Source organism: Artibeus jamaicensis, unplaced genomic scaffold (genome assembly GCF_021234435.1).
Source record: "Artibeus jamaicensis isolate MK-2021 breed Jamaican fruit bat unplaced genomic scaffold, CSHL_Jam_final scaffold_1019, whole genome shotgun sequence".
In the NCBI taxonomy this organism is placed as follows: domain Eukaryota; kingdom Metazoa; phylum Chordata; class Mammalia; order Chiroptera; family Phyllostomidae; genus Artibeus; species Artibeus jamaicensis.
In genome coordinates, this window is record NW_026522025.1 from 22,658,780 (window position 1) to 22,681,580 (window position 22,801).

The following is a 22,801-nucleotide window of genomic DNA, read 5'->3' on the forward strand; positions in this document are numbered from 1 at the left end:
CAGAAGCAGTGTGACTAATACTAGTGGACATGAGAGAAATGAATCTCCAAAGTGAGCATTTTCTAAGCCAGCTCTTTAGGTGTGAGCATCCCAGGGTCAGCAGTTATACCATGTTTTGTACAGGCCTTGAATATAAAGAAGTAATTGTCCAATGTTAGATGAACACTTCAAATTATCCCCTTGACATTTCTTATTCATCTTATTAGTAACAACCATACTCCAGTATACAAATTTGCAGAACTAGTATGTGATCATTAAGGTTGAATAATTATGAAGTTAATAACATTAAAATTTCTACCTATAATCATCAGTAGCATTTCCAAAAATTATGTTAATTTATTTTTATAATGGCAAATAAATATTATAAAATTCTTTTTTCATGTCCTCATATTTTTTTATGAAAATGTTAACTTTTTCAGTTGGTATTTTATAGGCCCCAAATTTTGAATCTTTTGTATTTTCTTTTGGGTCAAAGACTTACAATAGGATCAGCTAATCTTAATAGTAGTTTTCTTAACTATTAAGATATTTGTTGTTGCTTCATTTTAATTTGAGAGGGATCATCTTGAAACTCCAAACCTATAAATATTGAATTTTTGGTGTTAAAATAATTTGGAATAACTAAAAATATTGTTTCTAACTATCCTTACTTTTATAATGAATACTTTCTAGTTTATCTATGTGTTTTATCTTAAGGAATGTGACCATTCCTTTCACCTTCTTCCTTCTTCCTTTATCTCAAAGACTATCCATAGAGACTGATCATTATTTGTTTCTGTAAATTAACAATAGCTTTTGTGTGTGTTTTCTCTAGCCTCTGAGATTTTGTTTTAGATAAAATTTCTATGAGTTTGGACAAAACATTATTTTTATACTTGATTTTATTTTATATTTGTACTTATTGGAAAAGTTAAGTATGCCAGGTTTGAAAGAATGCTTAAGGCAGGAATTAAGTAATGGGCGATTTTGTAGTGCCAGTAATTTATTGTTATTTTAAAACTTATCAATGGCTAGTTGATTATTCTTAATCTATACAAATCTGAAAATGTTGTGAACTTTTTTGGAGTCTAGGACAACAGGGAACTAACTAAACCCTAGAGTTCTCTGGGAGTGAATAAAAGTGATGATGTTTAGGGTGTGTCAAATATCATTTAGATGGATGTATATATTTATGTATTATTTGGGATAAAATAATACCTTAATAGTGTTCAAAATTGATTCTAGTAAAATCACTAAGGTGTCAAAATATGTACACACCACAAAATCTTTCAATATAAATATATACTAACCTTTCAAAACCATTCTATTTTTTTTTCTTTAGTTCGTCCAGAGTTTACTGATACATTAGCAATCAAACAGGGATGGCATCCCATTCTTGAAAGAATATCTGTGGAAAAACCTGTTGCCAACAATACCTATATTACAGAAGGAAGTAATTTTTTGATCATAACTGGACCAAATATGAGTGGGAAATCCACATATTTAAAACAGATTGCACTTTGTCAGATTATGGCCCAGATTGGTAAATTATGGCTTGCTTTACAGTTACCAGTTCTGCTTCCCATATAAAGTGTTTGGTATCTGATGTTTTAGATCCAGGTACTTAATTAGCCCAAGAACAGTTTGGAGTAGATTATCTTACCTCAGAGTATATGTAGTAGTGTCTAGTATGTAGACCATAACTTTTAGAATTTGGTATTTATTAAGCTTCATCCAGTTTTGGATTGGAGTATACTAAAAAATTTGTGAAATAAAACGTAAGTAGGAATTTTCTTGCTATAACTATTAATGTGGTATCAATTATTACTGAACAGAATGATTTAATTATCAAAAGCAAACTTTGTTGTGAGAAAGCATTACATAAATAAGTTGCTGTCTTTAATAACCCATAGAAGATATTTCCAAAGTTATAACATTGGTCAGATAAGCATTTGCCTTACTTAGTTTAAGAGGTACCAATAACTTGTCCATGGAAACTGATATATTACACACACATGCACACATATGCATATAAATGGCCATCACTCGCTAGTTCAATTCCCAGTGAGGGGACATGCCTGGGTAGCCAGGTCCCCAGTAGGGGGTGCTCAACAGGCAACCATACTTTGAGGTTTTTCTCCCTCTTTTTCTCCCTCCCCTCCTCACTGTCTAAAAACAAATAAAATCTTTAAAAAGAGAATACATATTCATATGTGACATAATCCTATTTGTATTTGGTTATGGAAAATGCTGTCCTTTGAAAACAGGCCATGCAATTATTGGACAGCACTAAATATTAGAGCATTCATTATATTGAATTGAAATTCGACTTTCTATAACTTCTGCTCATTAGTCTCACTTCTTACCTTCCATGCATCACAGAATAATTTAGTGACAAGAGAAGTAGAATAATTTTCTTAAGTATTTGAAGGGCTATTATTAGAACAGACTACATTATTCTGTGATGCATGGACATTTAGAACATAGGCTTTGGAACTAAGTTTGTCAAGGTACTACTTATGTGATCTTAGGCAAAGTATTTAACCTCCTCAGTTTTCCATCTGTAAGTGAAAATTATAACACTACCTACTTCTGAGAATAGTAAAAATCATGTGAGATAATGTATATAAAGTGATATGGACTTACAGAAAGAATATAAAAAAAACAGTTTTCAGGCAGAAGTAAGAACATGTTCTTAAGCATGGAAGCAAAAAAAAAAAAAAAAATAGTATGGTATCCGCAAGAAACTGCAAGGAATCTAGAGGCTTTGTAATTCCTTTGCTTTGTAGAGCAAAAAGTGGCTGTGAGGAGTGGCAGGGTATAAAACTGGAGAGATGGGCAGAAGTCAGATCACAAAGAGCCTTAGGAACTTAACTGAGGATGTTGAACTTTATCCAGAAATCTGTAGGGAGCTATTAAAATTTAGGCAGGAGAATGGTATGATTGGATTTGACTTTTAAATATATCACTCCGGTCGATGTATGGTTAGACGAGAATCAGACCAGATGCAAAATACCAGCCAGGAGGCTTCTGTAATAATTTAGATTTTAAAAAGTTGAGAGCCTTACAGTGGTTTGTGTGGCTCAGTGGATTGAATGCTGGCTTGCAAACCAAAACATTGCTGGTTCGATTCCCAATCAGGGCACGTGCCCAGGTTATGGACCAGGTCCCCAGTTGCGGGGGTGGGAGTATCTTTCACATACTGATGTTTTTCTTCTCTTTCCCCCTCTCTTCCCCTCTCTCTAAAAGTAAATAAATGAAATCTTTTTTTTAAAAAGTTGAGAGCCTTTTTGGTAGAAGTAAAAGAGAGGAGAAAATATAAACATATATGCTATATTCTGTACTTGGTACTTTCATATATATTTTTCCATTTAATTCTTCTGATATGCTTATAAATTATATTCAAGAAATCTGCTCTCTGGGGTCTAATCACTATAATTAATATTGTTACTATTATTCTTATTTTTATTAATATTGTCTTGACTTTTGCTTTCTTTCCCTACCAGTTTTCATTTCTTGGAGGTAGATCCTATTCTTCATTACCTTTGTTTTAAATTCTGGAATAATCTGGCTTTTTTTTACGTGTTTCCATTATTTCACCAAGTATACAGATAGACTTTTGTGTACTTGATACTTTCCCATTCAACTATTTGTATATTTTCTCTTATGATTTCAGAATGCCTTTTATATGTCATTCCATGATATAGAGGTAATTGTATTAATCAGATAGATTTGTTTTCAAAATAATATTTTAGATTAGTTAGCCTCATAACTTCTCAGGCAGAAACAATCTTGTGGATGAAAATTCAACTTTAAAAGAATTTAAATTTTTTTTCATTCTGATTGTGTATGTTATATACATTTCTATTAACAGGTATTTTCTAATATATTTTTCTATAATGATTTTTATCAACTTTAGCTTCATAAGCATTTCTCTTAAATTTTATACTTTGAATGTACATCATCTAACTATTATTTAAAATTTTTATCACATTTATAACAAACCCCTCTAATGCACTTGAGTATATACTATTTTATTTGAACTCTCAAATAACTTTTACAATAGATAGGGCAAGTATTCTATTTTAAATATGGAAAAGACTGGGAGAATATAAGTGTGGTCCAAGGTTATACAATGAATGACATAGCTGGGGCATGTATTCTGACTCTGTATTCAGTGATCTTTCTCCCACCTAATCTTTAGGTGGGAGAAATAATCTGAGGTGGTGGGAAGTGGAAATGGTAGTACTTGCATTTTATGAAAACATTTCAGTGTACTTGGATCTTATATTTTTGTAGGATCATATGTTCCAGCAGAATATTCTTCCTTTAGAATTGCTGAACAGATTTTTACAAGAATCAGTACTGATGATGATATAGAAACAAATTCATCAACATTTATGAAGGAAATGAAAGAGGTACTGAAACTACACTTACGCTAAAAACATTAAATTCTGCCAGTAATGGTTAATCATCATGTAACAAGTTATTCTTAAACTAAAACATGCAGATGTGCTTATACTACTCTTCAAGAGCCAGAGGGCAGTCAAAGACAGCTTCCTAGTTTCTGTCTTACGTGGAAATGGAAATGAATATTTTATTGAAAAATAGTTTTAAAGAAAGAGTGTTATGAATGATACAAGCATGATTTCACGTTTATGTATGGGATATGTGAAGGTCTCAGAAGGATGAGGACCTGTTCAGGGACATTTTGCATAGTATCTATTGTTCCTGTTAGGCTTAGTTTTAAAAGAAAAGATCATTGTGTTAGAAGGCTTTTAAAAATCATTACATATTTTGTACTCTTATAGAATTTTCACTTCCTGTAACTAAGTATGTATCATTACCTATATCTGATCTGAGCAGATGTCAAGTAGACTTGAAGGGCTAAAGGAATGTAATATAGCTCTTGCCCTATCTTTAGCAGGTAGGAATAATTGGATCACTATATAGTCTAATTTTCTGTAGATAGATGGGGAATAAAATGATCACTTCTCCACAGTATATGATGTTTATATAATTATTAGTAGAATGTATTGCCTATCTATGGGACAATATAGCAGTATATTAAGTGCTTAAATTACATTTATTTTTAAATAATCTTAACTCATGAACCTTAGACCCATAGGAGGATAAAAGGACCATGAAGGTTACTATTGTGTCATTGCATAATAAAGATGAAATTCTGTTTTTTGAGAAGGAGGTTAATAATCTTCATTTGAGAAGGGGCATGTCTTAATGAAAGGTCTTTGCTGGGCATGGATTTAAATTTATTTGTTTAACCAGGAATCAGTGGACATGGATTAGATGTTTTTGAAAATTTTCTTTCCATATTTACCATAATATAGAGAAGTAACAATAAGTTTGAGAGATAGTTTTGAGTATTTGATGACAATTGATTAGTCATTTTTGGAGAAGAAAATGACCAGTTTTATGCTTCATTTAAACATTTAATTCATTGCTTTATTTTGCTGTATCTAAAACATCAATATTTTGAGAAACATACACATATGCTTATGTCTATATATACATCAGCTATTCTCTTGGAATTATTAGTCATGAGATTTTTATAAAGCAATATGTTAGTTTCTGCTCAGCTGTATTTCTCTATAAAAGTATATTACATATGAACTAATAAAGAGATTGGATTTTTCTTCATTTTTCTATGATAGTGATAGCTATTTGGTTATAATGAATAATGTTAAAATTATATATTTTTCAGATAGCATACATTGTACATAATGCTAATGACAAATCACTCATTTTAATTGATGAACTCGGGAGAGGTACTAATACAGAAGAAGGTATTGGCATTTGTTATGCTGTTTGCGAATATCTGCTGAGTTTAAAGGTATTATTCTCTATTTTAAGTATACTAATTTTGAGTCTTTTTTTGATGTATCTTTTATATATTTATCATGATTGCATTTTGCAGGCACCTATAAATAGCTCTTTAAACAAGTTTAGGTTGTAAAAATTACCATAGCATTTATATTTTTGTTGCTTTATTTCTGACAGAAATAGGAATGGTTGGTATGATAGTCATGATGTAGACAAAGAAAGGAGGAAATCAGAAAGTACAAATAATGTTAAAACTAGTCAACTTGGCCTTAATTTTTATCAAACTAAATAGCAAAACATTAAAGTATTTCAGTAATTGTCTCTGTGTGATAACATTGACTATGATGTCATAGTATGAAACAACAAAACAAACAAGCAAACAAAATATAACCAAAAACACTGAAATAGAGAACAGGCAGACAGGGACCAGAGGGGAGAGGAATGGGAATTTCAGGGGAAAGAGGGAAGGATTCACAGGAACAAGTGTAAAGGACACATGGACAAAAACTAAGGGGGGTGGAAATGGGAGGGAGGTGGGGAGCACTGGGGGGGTGGGCGGGATGGGAGTAAAAGACAGAAAACTGGACTTGAACAATAAATAAATAAATAAATAAATAAATAAATAAATAAATGCCAAAAAGAATTTAGGCATCTGAGGTCACCTTATGGAAAATATTAATATTTTATCTGAGAGTTCATTTCTTTAAAAAATGTTTTTAACTAATCAGTTATATAAAACCATGATTTTTGCTCTATTATTAAGCTAATTTGTAAAATTACCTTTTAGATCATCAATCAAAATACATATAGATATTAAAAAAACTTAAATAAAAATATTTTTTCATATATAAAGTATCTTAAAATATTCCAGCCCTGGCTGGTGTAGTTCAGTGGATTGGGCCTGGGTCTGTGAACCAAAGGGTTACTGGTTCGATTCCCAATCAGGGCACATGCCTGGGTTGCAGGCCAGGTCCCAAGTTGGGAGCACTTGGGCAACTGCACATTGATGTTTCTCTCTCTCTCTCTGTCTTTCCCTTCCCCTCTCTCTAAAGATAAGTAAATAAAATCTTAAAAAATAATATTCCTAAGAGTTCATAATGATTTATTGTGTATACCTTAAATAAGAATCTAGCAGTTTATCATAGAGAATTTTTTATTTGTAAATATATTTTATTAATTATGCCATTAGAGCTGTTCTGTTTCTCCCCTTCATTCCCCTCCACCCTGCACACCCCCTCCCCCACCATCCCCCCTTTAGTTTATGACCACATGTCTCAAGTTCTTTAGATTCTATATTTCCCACACTATTCTTGCCCTCCCCCCTATCTATTTTCTACCTAACATCTATGCTACTTATTTTCTATACCTTCTCCCCTTCTCCTTCTCCCACTCCCCTGTTGCTAACCCTCCATGTGATCTTCATTTCTATAGTTCTGCTCCTGATCTAGCTGTCCTCTTAGTTTGCTTTTGTTTTAGGTGTGGTTGTTAGTATCTGTGAGTTTGCTGTCCTTTCCCTGTTCATATTTTTTATCTTCTTTTTCTTAGATAAGTGTTAATTATATTAACATTTCATATAATAAGGGCTTGGTGATGATGAACTCCTTGAATTTGATCTTATCTGAGAAGCACTTTATCTGCCCTTCCATTCTCAATGAAAGCTTTGCTGGATAGAGCAATCTTGGATGTAGATCTTTGGATTTCATGACCTGGAATACTTCTTTCCAACCCCTTCTTGCCTGTAAGGTCTCTTTTGAGAAATCTGCTGACAGTCTGATGGGAACTCCTTTGTAGGCGACTGTCCCCTTGTCTCTTGCTGCTTCTAGAATTCTCTCCTTCATTTTAATCTTGGCTAATGTAATTATGATGTGCCTTGGTGTGTTCCTTCTTGGGTCCAACTTCTTTGGGACTCTCTGAGCTTCCTGGACTTCCTGGAAGTCTATTTCCTTTGCCATACTGGGGAAATTCTCCTTTATTCTTTGTTCAAATAAATTTTCCACTTGTGGCTTTTCCTCTTCCCCTTCTAGTACCCCTATAATTCAGATGTTGGAGTGTTTAAAGATGTCGTGAAGGTTCCTAAGCCTCTCATTTTTTTGAATTCTTGTTTCTTCATCCTTTTCTGTTTGGTCATTTTTTTCCTCTTTCTGGTCCACTCCTTTTATTTGAGTCCCATTTTCCTTTCCATTACTATTGGTTTCCTGTGCATTTCCATTCATTTCAATTAGTTTAGCCTTCATATGTTCCTCTAATTTGTGACTAAAATCCACCAGTTCTGTGAGCATCCTGATCACCAGTGTTTTGAACTGTGCATCTGAAAGTTTTGCTATTTCTTCATCACTTAGATCTATTGGCTCTGGGGCTCTGAGTTGTTCTTGAGCCATGTTTTGATCTGTTCGTGCCTGTTAAGTATGAGGAGCGGAGCCTTAGATGTTCACCATGGTAGGGCCACCCAGGTTGCTGAGTTGTGATGCTGTATGTGGGGCTGTGGTCAGAGAGGGACAATAGTGGTTCCCTCTGCCACTTCCCGCCACTGGGGCCTGAGTGGTCTGTCTCACCACTGCTAGCTCCTTCACCAGTTTATCTGCACGTGAATGTGTGACCATGGTCAGCCCTTAGTGAGACCACCCCCTTGCACCCTCGGTGGGTTCGCCCGCTACTCCACACTTGGGATCTGCCCACGGCTGCCTGGGTTGGTCCGGTGGATCTCTCCTTCCTGATCCTGCTCTGCTGCTGGCTCTGCCCCTCTTACTGGTTTGGCAGAAGGGTTCATTGTTGTCAGACTTCCATATAGTTTAATTTTCTGTGGTTTGGCTGCGTTTTTGTTGCTAAAACTTTGTTGTTTTTAAACTTGGTTGTGTGAGAAGGCGCAGTGCTTCCACCTACGTCTCCATCTTGGCAGAAGTCCTATCATGGAGAATTGAATATTATTTTATACTTGATGTTATGTGTTGAGTCAAAAGTAACATTATTGGATAACATTAGTCTTTGTAATTCTGAATCTATGTCATTTGATCAGAATTTCTCATAGAGAAACATGTGTGTTACTTGTTAGGATTAAAAGCTAATTCATATCTGTGATGGTTAATTTTATGGTAACTTGACTGAGCTACAGAGTACCGTAGAAACATTTGGTCAAACAATATTTTGTGTGTAACCATGAGGGTGTTTCTGGATGAGGACAGTATTTGGATTGGTAGAATGGGTAAAGCAGATTGCCTTCTCCAGTGTGGGTAGGCTCCTTTCAACTGGTGGAGCCCAGTTGAAGTCTTGAGTAGAACAAAAAGGCCTAGGAGTAAGAGGTTAACTAACTCTACCTGCCTGACTGCCTTCATTCTGGGATATTGTTTCTTCCTGCCTTTGGACTCAAACTGAAATATTAGCTCTTGCTGGATCTGGAGCCTGCCTACATTTGGACTGGAACTACTGTCAGTTCTCCTGAGTCTCCAGCTTGCTGATTCCAGATCTGGGGACTTGTCAGGCTCCATAATCACAAGAACCAATTCCTTAAAATAAATCTCTCTCTCTCTCTCCACACACACATATCTCCATTAATTCTGTTTCTTATGGGAAACTTTAAAAATATAGATTTTTGGTGTTGAGAATGGTTCTAAAGAAAGAGAATTTTAAGGATGAGCTTTCTGAATTGATTATGGGGTTTCTGGAATTGACTCTGTATATGATTAGATAAGATACTAATGACTATTTCCAGCAGTGAGAAAGCACTGGTTGTCCATAGTGTGACCCGGCAATAGAAATATGCAAAATATCACCATTGGATACTCTTAATCAACTACTTATAAAGAAGCAAGGAGCTAGGTGACTGCACATATGATACTCTTAAGTATTTTTGGCGGAAAAACAAATATAATGAGATTGGCTGGTTACTGCTAACATTACTGGACAAAATGGAGAAAGAAAATAGAGAGTTCAGGTGTTCAAGCACCTGCATAAATCTCTATATAAATGACCTGAAAGCTTCCATTTGTACCCTAAAGGAGAGTCTTACCTTCTGGAACCACATGAATGAGATTCCTAAAAATTAGACCCAGATCTCATCCTGTGACTGGCTGAATTACAATGAAGGTTGCACTGTTAGCCATGTAGTAACAACTGTGTTATTAAAGTGAAAGCATTGATTAGGAAGAAATGGGATCCTAAAAGAATGTGGGAATACCCTGATGAAGCTGGGAACACTGAGCCTCAAAATTCTGCTAAGTCTACTTTGCCAGTGGAAGAGGCCTGCCATTTGGGCAGATTAACCCTACATTACCTGAGGAAACTAATGGCCTTCCCTGAGGCAATTGCAACATAAGACAATGCTGATTTTCCTTAGGATCCATCTTTAGCAGCCTTCTCTGCCACAACTAGATGAGGGTACTAGAAGGTCCCTAAGGGTGGGGTACAAAGTATGGCCCATGAGGAGGTACACTATACTTCAAGAGAACTATCTGTGTCTAACTTACACAGATAGAAATCTGTGAAATGTGTGGAACTGGTATTAAGGAGCTGGATATGGATATAATTATTCCATATATCAGGAACAGAAAATTTGATTGGACTGAATTTATTGATAAGGACTTGTGAGGAAGAGATTTTACATTTAATGTTGCAGTTTGGGATATTGGTTGGTTGGGTGAAACATGAACCAAAAGGTAGCCCACAGTGAGTGAGTTGGAAGTGTTGGGCCTTCCTTGCTTTAATGTGGAGATCTTAATGTAAGAAATGTCTAAACCTGTAGAGAAGTTTTATTAGAGTTTATTTGAGCCAAACTGACATGATCTCAAATGCTCCAGAGAAGAACAGTTTTGCAGTTTGCTTTATGCATTTGAAATTAAGGCAGTAACATAAGGAAGATTATATGGGGGCCAGAAAAAAACAAGGTGGGGCTTGGATTATAGGATAGTTAAAATTATGTGGTTTCTTCAGGGTTAATACCCTCTTCCAGGGTAATTACCTCTCGTATTTCACAGGTGTGTTACCCTATAAGAACAATGGACAGGACTGGCTTAAACCTTTTACTAAAGAAGTTAGGGGCTTGGAGCACAACTATCCACTATAACCCACCCAGTTAGCAATTTATGATCAGATGCCCTGTGAAGTTACTTTCCATGGAACCCCCTCTCTTTTTTCATCCACAGAGGAAAGGATCAGAGGCTTAGGGAGATTGGAATGTTCTTTTGGATTTACCATTTGAGACATACTCACCCACCCTGGACAGGTCCAAAAGACATACTTCTCACCATGACTGTGAGAAATAAATTTGTGAGGAGAGCATCAATATTCTTGAAGATCTTGAAGATCTCTGTGATTGTTTTTCTCTGTGGGCCAGACCTTGCATTGGAAAGTGCAGTCACTGAATTGGGAAACCAAAATACAAGGGAGTAATTGGAGCTCAGGGTGGCAGGGGCCAACTGGTGGCACTCAACCATCAAAGGCAGGGTGGGAGTGCCTACCAAAACAGACAGCAGTCAAAGCAGCCATCAAAATAGTAGTGACTTGGTCAGATCTGTGGCATTGGCTAGTTGATCATGGTGTCTATAGATATAAAATAGATAGGAAGTTTATTAAATTTTTACTCAATCTGTATAAGCATAAAAGTTTTAGGTCAAGAGAATAAAAGTCTATCCTAAATTGTAAAAACAGAGAGTCACAACCCATTAACCAACTTCTAGACTTGGGCCAATTTATAGACCTAGAACCTCTTAAATGAAGGGAGGCCAGGCCCCCTGAGGAAGGACTGTGGTACACTGCCAAAAATTTATTCTCTTAATCATTCTCCCAGCCCTTTTCCCAGGGTAACTATACTGGGGAAAAAGAAATGATCATACATTTGAGGACTACTGGGTACTGGCTCCAAATTGACTCTAATTTCAAGAAACACAAAACATCACTGGAGTCTACCAGTCAGAGTAGGGGCTTGTGAAAGTCAGGTGGTAAATGGAGTTTTAGCTCAAGTCTGTCTCACAGTGGGCCCAGTGGGTTCTCAGCCCATCCTGTGGTTGTTCCTTCAGTTCTAGAATGCATAATTGGGATAGATGTACTCAGTGACTGGTAGAATTGCCACATTGGTTTCCTGACTTACTCAGTAAAAACTATTATGGTAGGAAAGACCAAATGAAAGCTACCAGAACTTCTTCTACCCAGGAAAATAATAAACCAGAAGCAATACTGCATTCCTGGAGGGGTTGCAGAGATTAGCACCACCATCAAGGGCTTGAACATTGCAGAGGTGGTTATTCCCACCACATCTTTGTTCCATTCACGTATTTGGTCTGTGCAGAAGACAGATGGATCTTGGAGAATGACAGTGGATTATTGTAACCTTAACCAGGTGGTGACTGTAATCACAGCTGCTGTATCAGATGATGTTTCATTGCTTGAGCAAATTAACACATCCCCTGGTGCCTGGTATGCAACTAATTGATCTAGCCAATGCTTTTCTCTTTCCCCTTGAGAATCAAGACCACCAGAAGCAGTTTGCTTTCAGCTGGCAATGTCAGCAATACACTTTCAACTTCAGGGGTATATCAGTTCTCTAACTCTGCATCATAATTTAGTTTGCAAAGATCTTTACCACTTAACCTGCCACAACATATTACATTACAATGATAATCTTATAGTGAGTGATTGGATCTAGTAAGCAAGAAGCAGCAACTACTATAGATTTGTTGGTAAAACATCTGCGTCAGATGGGGGAAATAAATCTGACAAAAGTACAGCGGGGGGGGGGGGGCTTCTATTTCCGTGAAGTTTCTAGGATCCACTGGTGTAGGGCAATTTGTTACAGTTGGTCCCTGAAACTGAAAAAGAGGCAAAATACATAGTTGGCCTTTGGATTTTAGAGGCAAAGTCATCCCCATTCAGATGTATTACTCTGGCACATTTACCAAGTGACCTGAAAACTGTTAGTTTTAAGTGGGGACCAAAACAAGAGAAGGCTCTGCAATGTGCTCAGCCATGCAAGCTGTTCTGCTACTTAGGCTACATGACCAAGCAGAGTCACTGGTGCTTGAAGTGTCAGTGGCAGATGGAGATGCTATTTGGCAGGGCCCTGTGTGTGAATTATAGCATAGGGCATTAGGATTTTGGAGCAAACCCTACCATCCTTTTGAAAATCCACACTTTAAAAAAAAAAAAGAAAATCCACACTTGGCCTGCTACTGTGCCTTAGTAGAGACTGAATGATTAGCATGGGATGCCAAGTTGTCATGCAACCTGAGCTGCCCATCATGAACTGGGTATTATCTGACCTATCAGCCATTAAGTTGGGTGTACACAGAAGCACTCTGTTATCAAATGGAAGTGGCATATAGGTGATCAAGCCTGAGCTGGTGATAAAGGTACGAGTAAGTTGCAGGAAGAAATAGCCTAAATGCTCATGGTCCCCATCATGCTACACTGCTCTCTTTCTCGGCCTGTACATATGACCTCATTGATAATCCCCTATAATCACTGACAGGAAGAGAAGATTTTCCTGGTTTACAGATGGGTTTGTATGATATTCAGGTGCCTCTGGGAAATGGACAACTACAGAAGTGCATCCCCTTTCTGGGATGCCACTGAAGGACAGTAGTGAAGGAAAATTGTCCAGGCCAGCAGGACTTCAAGCAGAGTACCTAACTGGTTCATTTTGCTTGGGATATGAAAGGGCCTAATGTGTAATTATATACCAGTTCATGTGCTGTGGCTGGGACCTGGAAGGAACATGTTTAGAAAATTGATGACAAGGAAGTCTGAAGAAGAGGTATATGTATAAATTTGTCTTAATGGGGAAAATGTGAAGCTATTTGTGCTCCATGAGAATACTCAACCAAAGGATAGCTTCAGCAAAGGAGGATTTTAATAATGTAGTGGATAGGATGATCTGTTCTGTGGATACCTATCAGCCTCTCTCTCCAGCCACTCCTGATGTCATCCAAAGGACTCATGAACACAGTGGCTGTGTTGGCGTGGATAGAGGTTAGGCATGGACTCAGCAACATAGATTTCCACTAACCATGACCATTCTGGCTACAACCACTACTTTGTGCCCAGTCTGCCAGCAGTCAATACCAACACTGAGCCTTCACTATGGCACGGTTCCCCAAGGTGATCAGACACCTGCCAGGTTTGATTGCATTGGGCCACTTCTATCATGAAAGGGGCAGCAATTTGTCCTTATTGGGCTAGGTACTTAATTTGGACACAGATTTGCCTTTTTTTCATTAATTGCTTCAGCCAAAACTTAATAGAATGCTTTATTCACTGTTGTCATACTCCACACAGAATTGCTTTTGATCAAGAACTCACTTCCTAGCAAGTGACGTGAAGCATTGAGTCTGTGCTCGTAAAATTCACTGGTCTTACCTTGTTCCCCAATAGCTGCCTTGATAGAACTGTGAAATAGCCTTTGAAAGACAGTGCCTGCTAGGTGGGAGTATCTTGCAGGACTGCAGCAAGGTTCTCCAGAAACCCATTTAAGTGTTGTCCTTCATTAATATGAATTTCCAAAACATTTTTAAATGAATCTACCACTTTAGCCTTAAAGCTATTAGTGTCATTCCTACACTTCTGCTGAGCTACTTGGAAAATGGAACTAAATTTTATGTTTAAGAAATTAAAGTAAAATTTTCTCACTTATTTAAAAAGCATTGATATTTATTATGATATATTCTAGGCATTTACACTGTTTGCTACGCATTTCTTGGAACTGTGCCATCTAGATGTCCTGTATCCTAATGTAGAAAACATGCATTTTGAAGTTCAACATGTAAAAAACACCTCAAGAAATAAAGGAGCAATCTTGTACACCTACAGACTTTCTAAGGGATTCACAGAAGAAAAAAATTATGGTATTTATGTAAAAATTATATCTATACACTGAAAGTCTACATATTCTCATAAGACAGAGTTTCTTCTTCCCTTTATTTGGCTGTCAATCTAAGTACTTGGTCATTCTTTCGAGTGCTTAAATGCACTAAGACTGTGTTTTCTATGTCAAACTCATTTTATATGTATTAAGCTTATTTTAAAACATATATTAACCAGACCTATGTAGAATTATAACACATAAAGACCCCAGAAGTATTGGTATCTACCCTTAGAAAAATACAGTTTATATTTGCAAGTTATATAATGAATTGAAAATTATATATTCCTCACATACTCTTTCAGTAGTAGGCTTCTTTCTCTGTATTCTTCCAAGTCTGGGAACTTGATAATTAAATCTAAATGGGGTAATTTACCCCATTTAAGACATCTATAAACTTGATTACATTTTTATCTATGTCATTATTTGACATGTGTAAAATCTCATGGATTTAGAGAGTTTTCAATTGACTTATAAAGTTCCAAAAATTATTTTTGCAGTAAATTTGACACTTGGAAGAGGGAAAAAAAGTATTTTTTCCATTTGAAATAGGAAGTCAAATAGATAGCTTAATTTGTATCAGATGTTTAACCTTTATAAGCTTTAATTTCATCTAATGAATGGGAATAATTCTCCATATATATAGGCTTGTGAAGATTGAATGAATTATCAAATATGAACTACCTAGTATAATTACTAACTTCTGAATAAATATTAGAGAGCTTCTATTGCTTCTAAAGCAATAAATGCGATAAATTATTAACACAGTAGTAAGTATATATGTCATTCATACAATGTAATAAAATTAAATTCTGAGAACATGAAGACTACTAGTTGGTACTTCGAGTTTGCATGAAGAGTAATAATCTACTATCAAAGCTTCTGAGAAATTCCTCCCTCGTTGATCTGCTAGATAGAGGAACATTCAGCTGTGGGGACATCTCAGTGGCTCAACAGTGTCCTCCCATGCAAAACTCATATATCCTTTGACCATGTGTTAACCAACTGCATTTGTAGCAATTTCAATGTTATTACTATTACTCAGTTTTCTTTTTTTTTATTATGCAATTTTCCAATTACCTTTTTTCCTTTCCCTAACATGTTTTATTGTATCTCAGAGGTATCTTGAGAAGTAATTATCTAATTTGCCTAACATATCTTAGACATATAATTAAATCTAATAAATGGTAAGTTAGACTTTGGAAAACTTAATTTTGAGAATTGTCAAGTAGTTTAGAAATGTCTGAGAGGAAAAGTTTAAATCCGGAAAGAAAAGATTAACACTGGTTAAAAGAAACACTGATACCAGCAATAATAATATTGAAGCCCCATCATTGTTTATAATTTTAGGGTTAAAGGCTGCAGAGGTGTCATCACTCCCACCATCAATTGTCTTGGATGCCAGAGAAATCACAACTCAAATTACCAGACAGATTTTGGTAAGAAACTTTTTAGCAATAAGAATCGTTTTTCTAATTCAAGAACACACTTTTAGTGTACGTGTTTATAATGGCCTTGTATTTAAATATGTAATAATTCACATTAATAGTTAAAATATTTAAAATAAAAACCTAATATCTAAATAAAGGAAATCCTCTTATTAAATTTTTTGGTTTAATTTATCATGGTTTCCGGTAACTCAACTAATATGAGACAAAAGTTAAACAGTTCAGTTCCTACAGTACTTACTGCTACACTAACTTTCTGATGAGAAAATAAATCTATATAAAGTAAGCATTAAAAGTAAAAATCACTATGTACAACATTTTTAAATCTTTTTTATAGTTTTCAAAGCTCTACTCTCTATTATCTTATATGAACCTCATAACTCTTCATGAAGCAGTTACATTTAATAAAAGATGAAAAAAAAGGTTTAAGTTTTACTCACATTTTTACAGATGAGGTTCATAGAGGTTAAGGGATTTGCTAGGAAGCAGTAACTCCAAAACTGAATTCACATTTATTGGGCCAAAATTTGGAAATCTTTTTTTCTATTTGTATCAGGTTGATTTATATTGTTTTAAGAATCCAGCATTTCGTAAACTGAGCTAGGTACAGAATGAACTGTTCTATGGTAGTATTAGTTTCCTATGTCTTTCACACTTTCTTAATCTGCCTTCAGTTTTTAATGCATTCCTTCAGTCTTTTGAGTTCCTACACTGTCTTTTTGAGTTCACTTTTCTAATTAATGGCATTTGAATCCCTTCATCCATAATTTTGACAGTGCTCTTCTTCTGAAAACCCCTCCAATTGGGGGCAACTTCTTCAATAATTGTGCAGGCTTTGGCTTTTCCAATGATGCTCCAGATACACTTGTGGCAGGCCAATTTTATTTGATAAACTGTATTCTAAGATGGACACTAACCTTTGGAATTATAATGAATCTTATTATTAATGTACACATTTAATGTGGCAGTGTTTTTGTTTTCCTCAGAAAAAACATAATCTTGGAATCACACAAATAAAGTATATATAACTGGAAATAGTTTTGTACCGAAAGTTGTTGAAGGTGAACAAAAATTAACTTCTGTTCTCCATTAAAAAAAAAAGACAAGCTAGTTTTTTCCACTACAAATTCACAGTTTAACTTTAGTTTAATATTTATTAAATATTAAACTAAACTAGTTTAATTTTAGTTTAATATTTATTAGTTTTTTATGCCATTATTTTGATGAGTATGGTTTCTTTAGTAACTCTTTCAAAACATTTCTGTTGTTCTAAGCCCTCTGTGACCTCACTCTCTAGAAGGAATTCACCTCCTATAATTTTTGAAAGACTTGAAGTCATCTTGATGAGTTCTAGAATCTTTCCCCCTTCAAAATTCTACTTTGGAATTTTCTTTGTCACCCATTTCCCTTCTTCCCTCTTATCTCAGAAGAAGAGATTATCTTTCAACCTGTTTAACTGTTCTGTGGTCTCTCCAACCCCGTTAAGATGTTACATCATCAGATTCCTTTCTTCTTCTTGGATCCTTAGTACTTTTTAGACTGACTTTTCTTTTTCTATGTCTATGCTTAGGTTTTTTTCCAAGAAGTTCTTTTTTTTCACCCTACTTCTCAAACTATAATCTCTTCATTTACTGCCAAATTCCCAAGGGTAGCTTCTTCCATTTCTCACTCATAAACGATCTTCCCGTTGTCACTCTACTGAAAGTTTCCTGTTATATGTGAGGTAATAGTAAAATCTTCTGGCTTTTTTTTTTTTACTTCTCTGTACTGGTCTCTCTGTGGCATTTGGCACTTCTTCCCTTTTCATAATTCTTTCCTTCTTTGGCTGCTGTGGAATTGTTTTCCCCAGGATGTTTTCAGTCTCCTGCATCTTTGATTATTTCTTTCCTTTCTTTATCAGTGCTTTTTGTCATTCCATTTATCAAATAAAAGTATTTCTAAAGTTTTGCCCTGTTTATTTAAAAGCCTATTTTTTGTGATCTCATTTTCTCTTCAGCTTCCATTTTTATTTTTTATTGACTCAATCTGTATAAGGATGGGGCAAAAGTAGTTTTATTCTGCCATGTGACATAATTTTGAGTTAATAAATTTATTCAATAATCAACTTGCATGCCTCCTCCCATACTCATAACTATAAACCTACTTTTGCCCCACTCTGTATTTCTCCATATTTCTTGAAATCTTAATTCATGTTTGTAACCTTTAGTAGGTGAAAAATTATATTTATTATCTTCTGTAAAATCTCATTTCTTCATTTTCAAGTCTTTCTTTGATCTATCAGAGTCATCTATGAATCCTGCTTCTTAATCACCTCTCATTAGAAGTAGGTAGTGAGTTCTGTCTTTTCCAGTCCATTCTAAATATTTCTACCAGATTGTCTCCTAATATATAGCTCTTATCATATTATTCCCCTGCCAAGGAACTTTCAAGGAACTAGGCTATTTCTTAGCCTAGTGTTAAAAGTCTGCTATGATAATATCTCAAAACACAGTCCTAGGATTACTTATGTTAAAATCATCGGCAATATTGGGTACCATTCTAGATTTTCAGTGGTCTCTTGTGGCACAGGAACGTACATTTTTAACCAGTCTTCAGATGATTCTTTTCAAATTTATTTGGGTGACATTGGTTAATAATACTGTATATGTTTCAAGTGTTCAGTTCTATAATACATCATCTACACAACACATTGTGTGCTCTCCACCCAAAGTGTAATTGTTTCTGAACCCAACCAGTAAGGGAGGTCCTATCACTTGCTGCCTACCAAGGAAGTGTTCAGAGACAGAGTTCAGTGGAAAATAATCTTTTATTTAACAATCATATGATTTAAAATAATGACAAGTTTCTATCTCAAATATCTGGGTAACAAACTTAAGAGGAAAGAAAAACAGCATGACATCAAAAATAGTTATTTAAATAGTTGTCATTACAACTGCTACATAGGTTCAAGAACTGAAAATAACATAAGAACAAAAATCTGTTCACAGTGCTATTATCAACAAGGTCTTTGGAAATAAAGGCAAGTGTCTGCTTCAAAGCCCAATTCCTTTAAGACACGCAAAGAAAAATCACTCTGTCACCCTCTGCAAGCTCAGTTCAAGGTTGCACTAAGAACCTCTTTTCCCACCCAAAAATATCATAAATGTGGGTGGCTGAGCTGGTCTCCAGTCTCCGTCCAGCTTCAGGCATCTGTCAGAGTCTGGGCCCCAAGGCTTCCACTCACAGGCCTCCTCTGGCCACTGTTGGCAGGCCTGCTGGTGATCTTTGACACACATCTCCTGCCCTGCCCCGGGGAGGGAAAAGAACCAAATGATGTTTTGCTTTCCAGCACACTCTGTTTCAAATGTCCTCTCCCAGAATCCTGTGTGGTTCCAAAGCCAGTGGGAGTGTCCAGCTTTCCAACCAATGAAGGCCAGTGCCTGCCATGTTTGCCTTTGCCCCTTTTCCAGCAGCCATGTTTACAAGGGGTCAGAGTCTCCAGTCACATGTGCTCTGTACAAGCTCCCTTCTCTGGCGACTTCCCTTCATAAGAAGGGCAAAGCATCTGAACCTTCAATTTTGCCTTGGGGTTTTCTCCCTGACCCTTTCCTTCTCCTGGCAATTTGGCCTGACCCATGTGTTACATAGTTTGCCCTCCATCACCATATATTTGACTCTCTTTACTTCCTTACTACTCCCCTTCCCGTCTGGTAACTGCCTCCTGTTGTGTCCCTGAATTTGTTTTTTTTTTCCTTTCAGATGATTCTTAAACACACTACAGTTTGTTAACTACTGCTGTATAATTTTCTTATGCTTACTACCCTGACCTTAAACTAACATTAGTTAATTATATAACCTACTTTTCTGCCACTCTCAATAACTTGTCATTTCACTGTTTTAACCTGATTGCTTGCTTGCTTGCTTGCTTTTTCCTTCCTTATTAAATTTTTTAAAAAGATTTTATTTATTTAATCCTGGCTGGTGTAGCTCAGTGAATTGAGCGTGGGCCTGCAAACCAAAGGATCGCAGTTCAATTCTCAGTCAGGGCACATGCCTGGGTTGCAGGCCACTTCCCAGCAGGGGATGCATGAGAGGCAACCATGCACTGATATTTCTCTCCCTCTCCCCTTCCCCTCTAAAGATAAATAAATAAAAATCTTTAAAAAAAAAGATTTTTATTCATTTTCAGAGAGAGGGGAAAGGAGGGAGAAAGAGAGGGAGAGAAACATTGATTGATTGGTTGCCTCTCATGCCCCTAACTGGGGACCTGGCCAGCAATCCAAGCATGTGCCCAGAAGAGGGAATGGAACTGGCAACCTTTCAGTTTACACAGCAGCACTCAATCCACTGAGCTACAGCAGCCAGGGCTTATTTTTAATTATTTGAAAATTAAATTTATTGGGGTGACATTGGCTAATAAGATTTTATATAAGTGTACCATGCTTTTTAATGGGTCTGTTCTAGATGTTTCCTTCATCAAGAATGCCTTTTCTTCCAGGTTCCTCTATCAAGATTCATTCCAAATACCCCATCATGTTTAAGAGTTTGTTGAGCCGAGCAGGAATTGAGCTCTTTTTCCTTTGAGCACTTTGTATTCTCATGTGGGACTTATCATAATTACATTATTGCTTATAAACATGCCTTTACATTGTAAGACTGATCTTGAGTTCCATTAACATGTCAGGTAGACATTTTTGTATCTCCTGTACACATAAACACAAGATGTGGTATCTAGATTATAGATGATAATAGATGTTCAGTAAATTTTTATTTAAATAATAAACTGATAGTTGATCAATGTATTAAATAGATGTGTAAATACATAATCTTATTCTACTCATGCAATCATATTTATTTTTTTATGGTGAAAGTAGAAAAATATCTAAAATTGCTTGTTATTGAGAAAGACTTGAGAGATTTTATTTCCCGGAAGCTCACTAAGACTTTACATACTAAACAGTTAACATTGAAAATGCTGATTCCTATCTAGCTCAGGTAGAGAAGTGAGTGAAGGATTTTCTAACAGTACTTCTAACCCTGAAATACTATTCAAGGACCAAATATCTAAAGGTCTTCCAACACATTAGAAAATTCCCATTTTAAACATTATTTCTTGGGTATCCTTAAGTACTTTGTTAAGCATCAAGACGTAATTTTAAGTAGCTAATTATGTTGTTTATTTTTATGTTGTAATTCACCTCTCAGGTAATACTTTCTCTTAGGCTCTAGCAGTTTCTATGTAAGAGTGTTTTTGAGGGACAGACTGTTTATGGATGAACCATTCTCTCTACCAATTTATCTATCTGTTGGGGAGTTAAAATAGATTGCAGAGTGGTAGCCTTGAGTGACAATTAAAATTTTGAGTACTACATAGCAATGAGCAGTGCTGTTTTTCTATATTTTTTTAATGAAAAATATTTGTAGAACACAACTCTAGTGGATTTTCTCTTATTTTGTGGTTTTGTGTTGAGATATTTGACCTATTTAGCATATTTTTTCATTGAAATGTGGTTTTCAAGGATATAAAGATCTGTCAGAAAGTTGCAAATACTCATGAGAACTTTTATTCTCCAAAATAATATTTATGTCTTCTGCATATCCCTTGCTAATTGGATAGAACTGACTTATCTGAAGGGATTAGTTAACCCTTGGATTCTACATTTCTGTCAAAAGATACAGAAAATTACTAAAGTTCAATATAAGTTCATAGTAGGCATATTTTAATTTTTATCTGTATTTTTTCAATAACAGAAAAACCAGTGGAATACCCCTGAGATGGAAAGACAGAGAGCTGTGTACCATCTAGCTACTAGGCTAGTTCAGACTGCTCGAAACTCTCGGTTGGATCCAGACAGTTTGCGAACATATTTAAGCAATCTCAAAAAGAAATATGAAGCAGATTTTCCCAAGGCTGAGCAAGTTTCAGGGAAGACTGAATAATTCACAAATTATACAAATGAAATTAAAATTCATTTTATATTTTAGTTAGTAACTACTTTATATTGATCTCAGAATTATCCTCTATGTATTCTGTATAAGAAAATGTTTGTTATTACTATCTACCAATGAGAACTATTTAAAGGGTGGATTTTTAGGACAAAAAACAGTATGATATGATACTTTTTTCATTTATGAAAACTTATGTTATTGTTTTAAATTTATACTTATAAAGTTAGAATTTAAAATGTTATAGTAAATATCCTATTTTTAAAAAACTTTCTTTTTATGTCTGGAAACATGCATGAGTTTTTTACACTCTATTCTGAAGCAATAATACCCTTTGTCTCGGTAATTTTTTACTTAGTATCCCAAATTCTAACACTGGACGCTTTTGAAGTTAGTCAGAATGATACTGGGAATTTTAAAGTATTTTTTTGACATTCAGTATAGTCCTAAAGGGCAAAAATAAACAAAGGCTATTTGTAATGCAGTGTTTCTGGAATGGGGAGTCACCACCACAGACCCTTTCAGTTTTCTGAATTGCCAGGCCTGCCATTTTCGTTTTTGGCCATCTGCTTTGGTGAGTTGACCAGAGCTTCAGAAAGGTAATATTGATTTGTTTACCTCAGTTCTTGGTTGAGAGAGAACATTGCATAGAACTGTTTTTCCTGTAGGCATGTGGCTACACTGCCATTTTAGAATCTCCCCACAGGTCATTGTTGTTTCATAACTGGACAAGGAAAATGGAAGACCACCAGTTGTTCAGTAA

At 35.6% G+C, this 22,801-nt stretch overlaps 1 protein-coding gene across 1 annotated transcript in view; it reads left to right on the forward strand.

The window, feature by feature from the left end:
* The window catches only part of MSH4 (mutS homolog 4), a 73,359-nt gene extending 51,327 nt beyond the window's left edge, over positions 1-22,032 (forward strand). The window contains exons 15-20 of the mRNA XM_037132822.2: positions 1,322-1,522; positions 4,279-4,397; positions 5,702-5,830; positions 14,474-14,648; positions 16,016-16,104; positions 21,844-22,032. Of these exons, the coding sequence (XP_036988717.2) occupies positions 1,322-1,522; positions 4,279-4,397; positions 5,702-5,830; positions 14,474-14,648; positions 16,016-16,104; positions 21,844-22,032 (902 nt within the window). The remainder of the gene's footprint in view (positions 1-1,321; positions 1,523-4,278; positions 4,398-5,701; positions 5,831-14,473; positions 14,649-16,015; positions 16,105-21,843) is intronic.
* Positions 22,033-22,801: the final 769 nt, after the last annotated feature.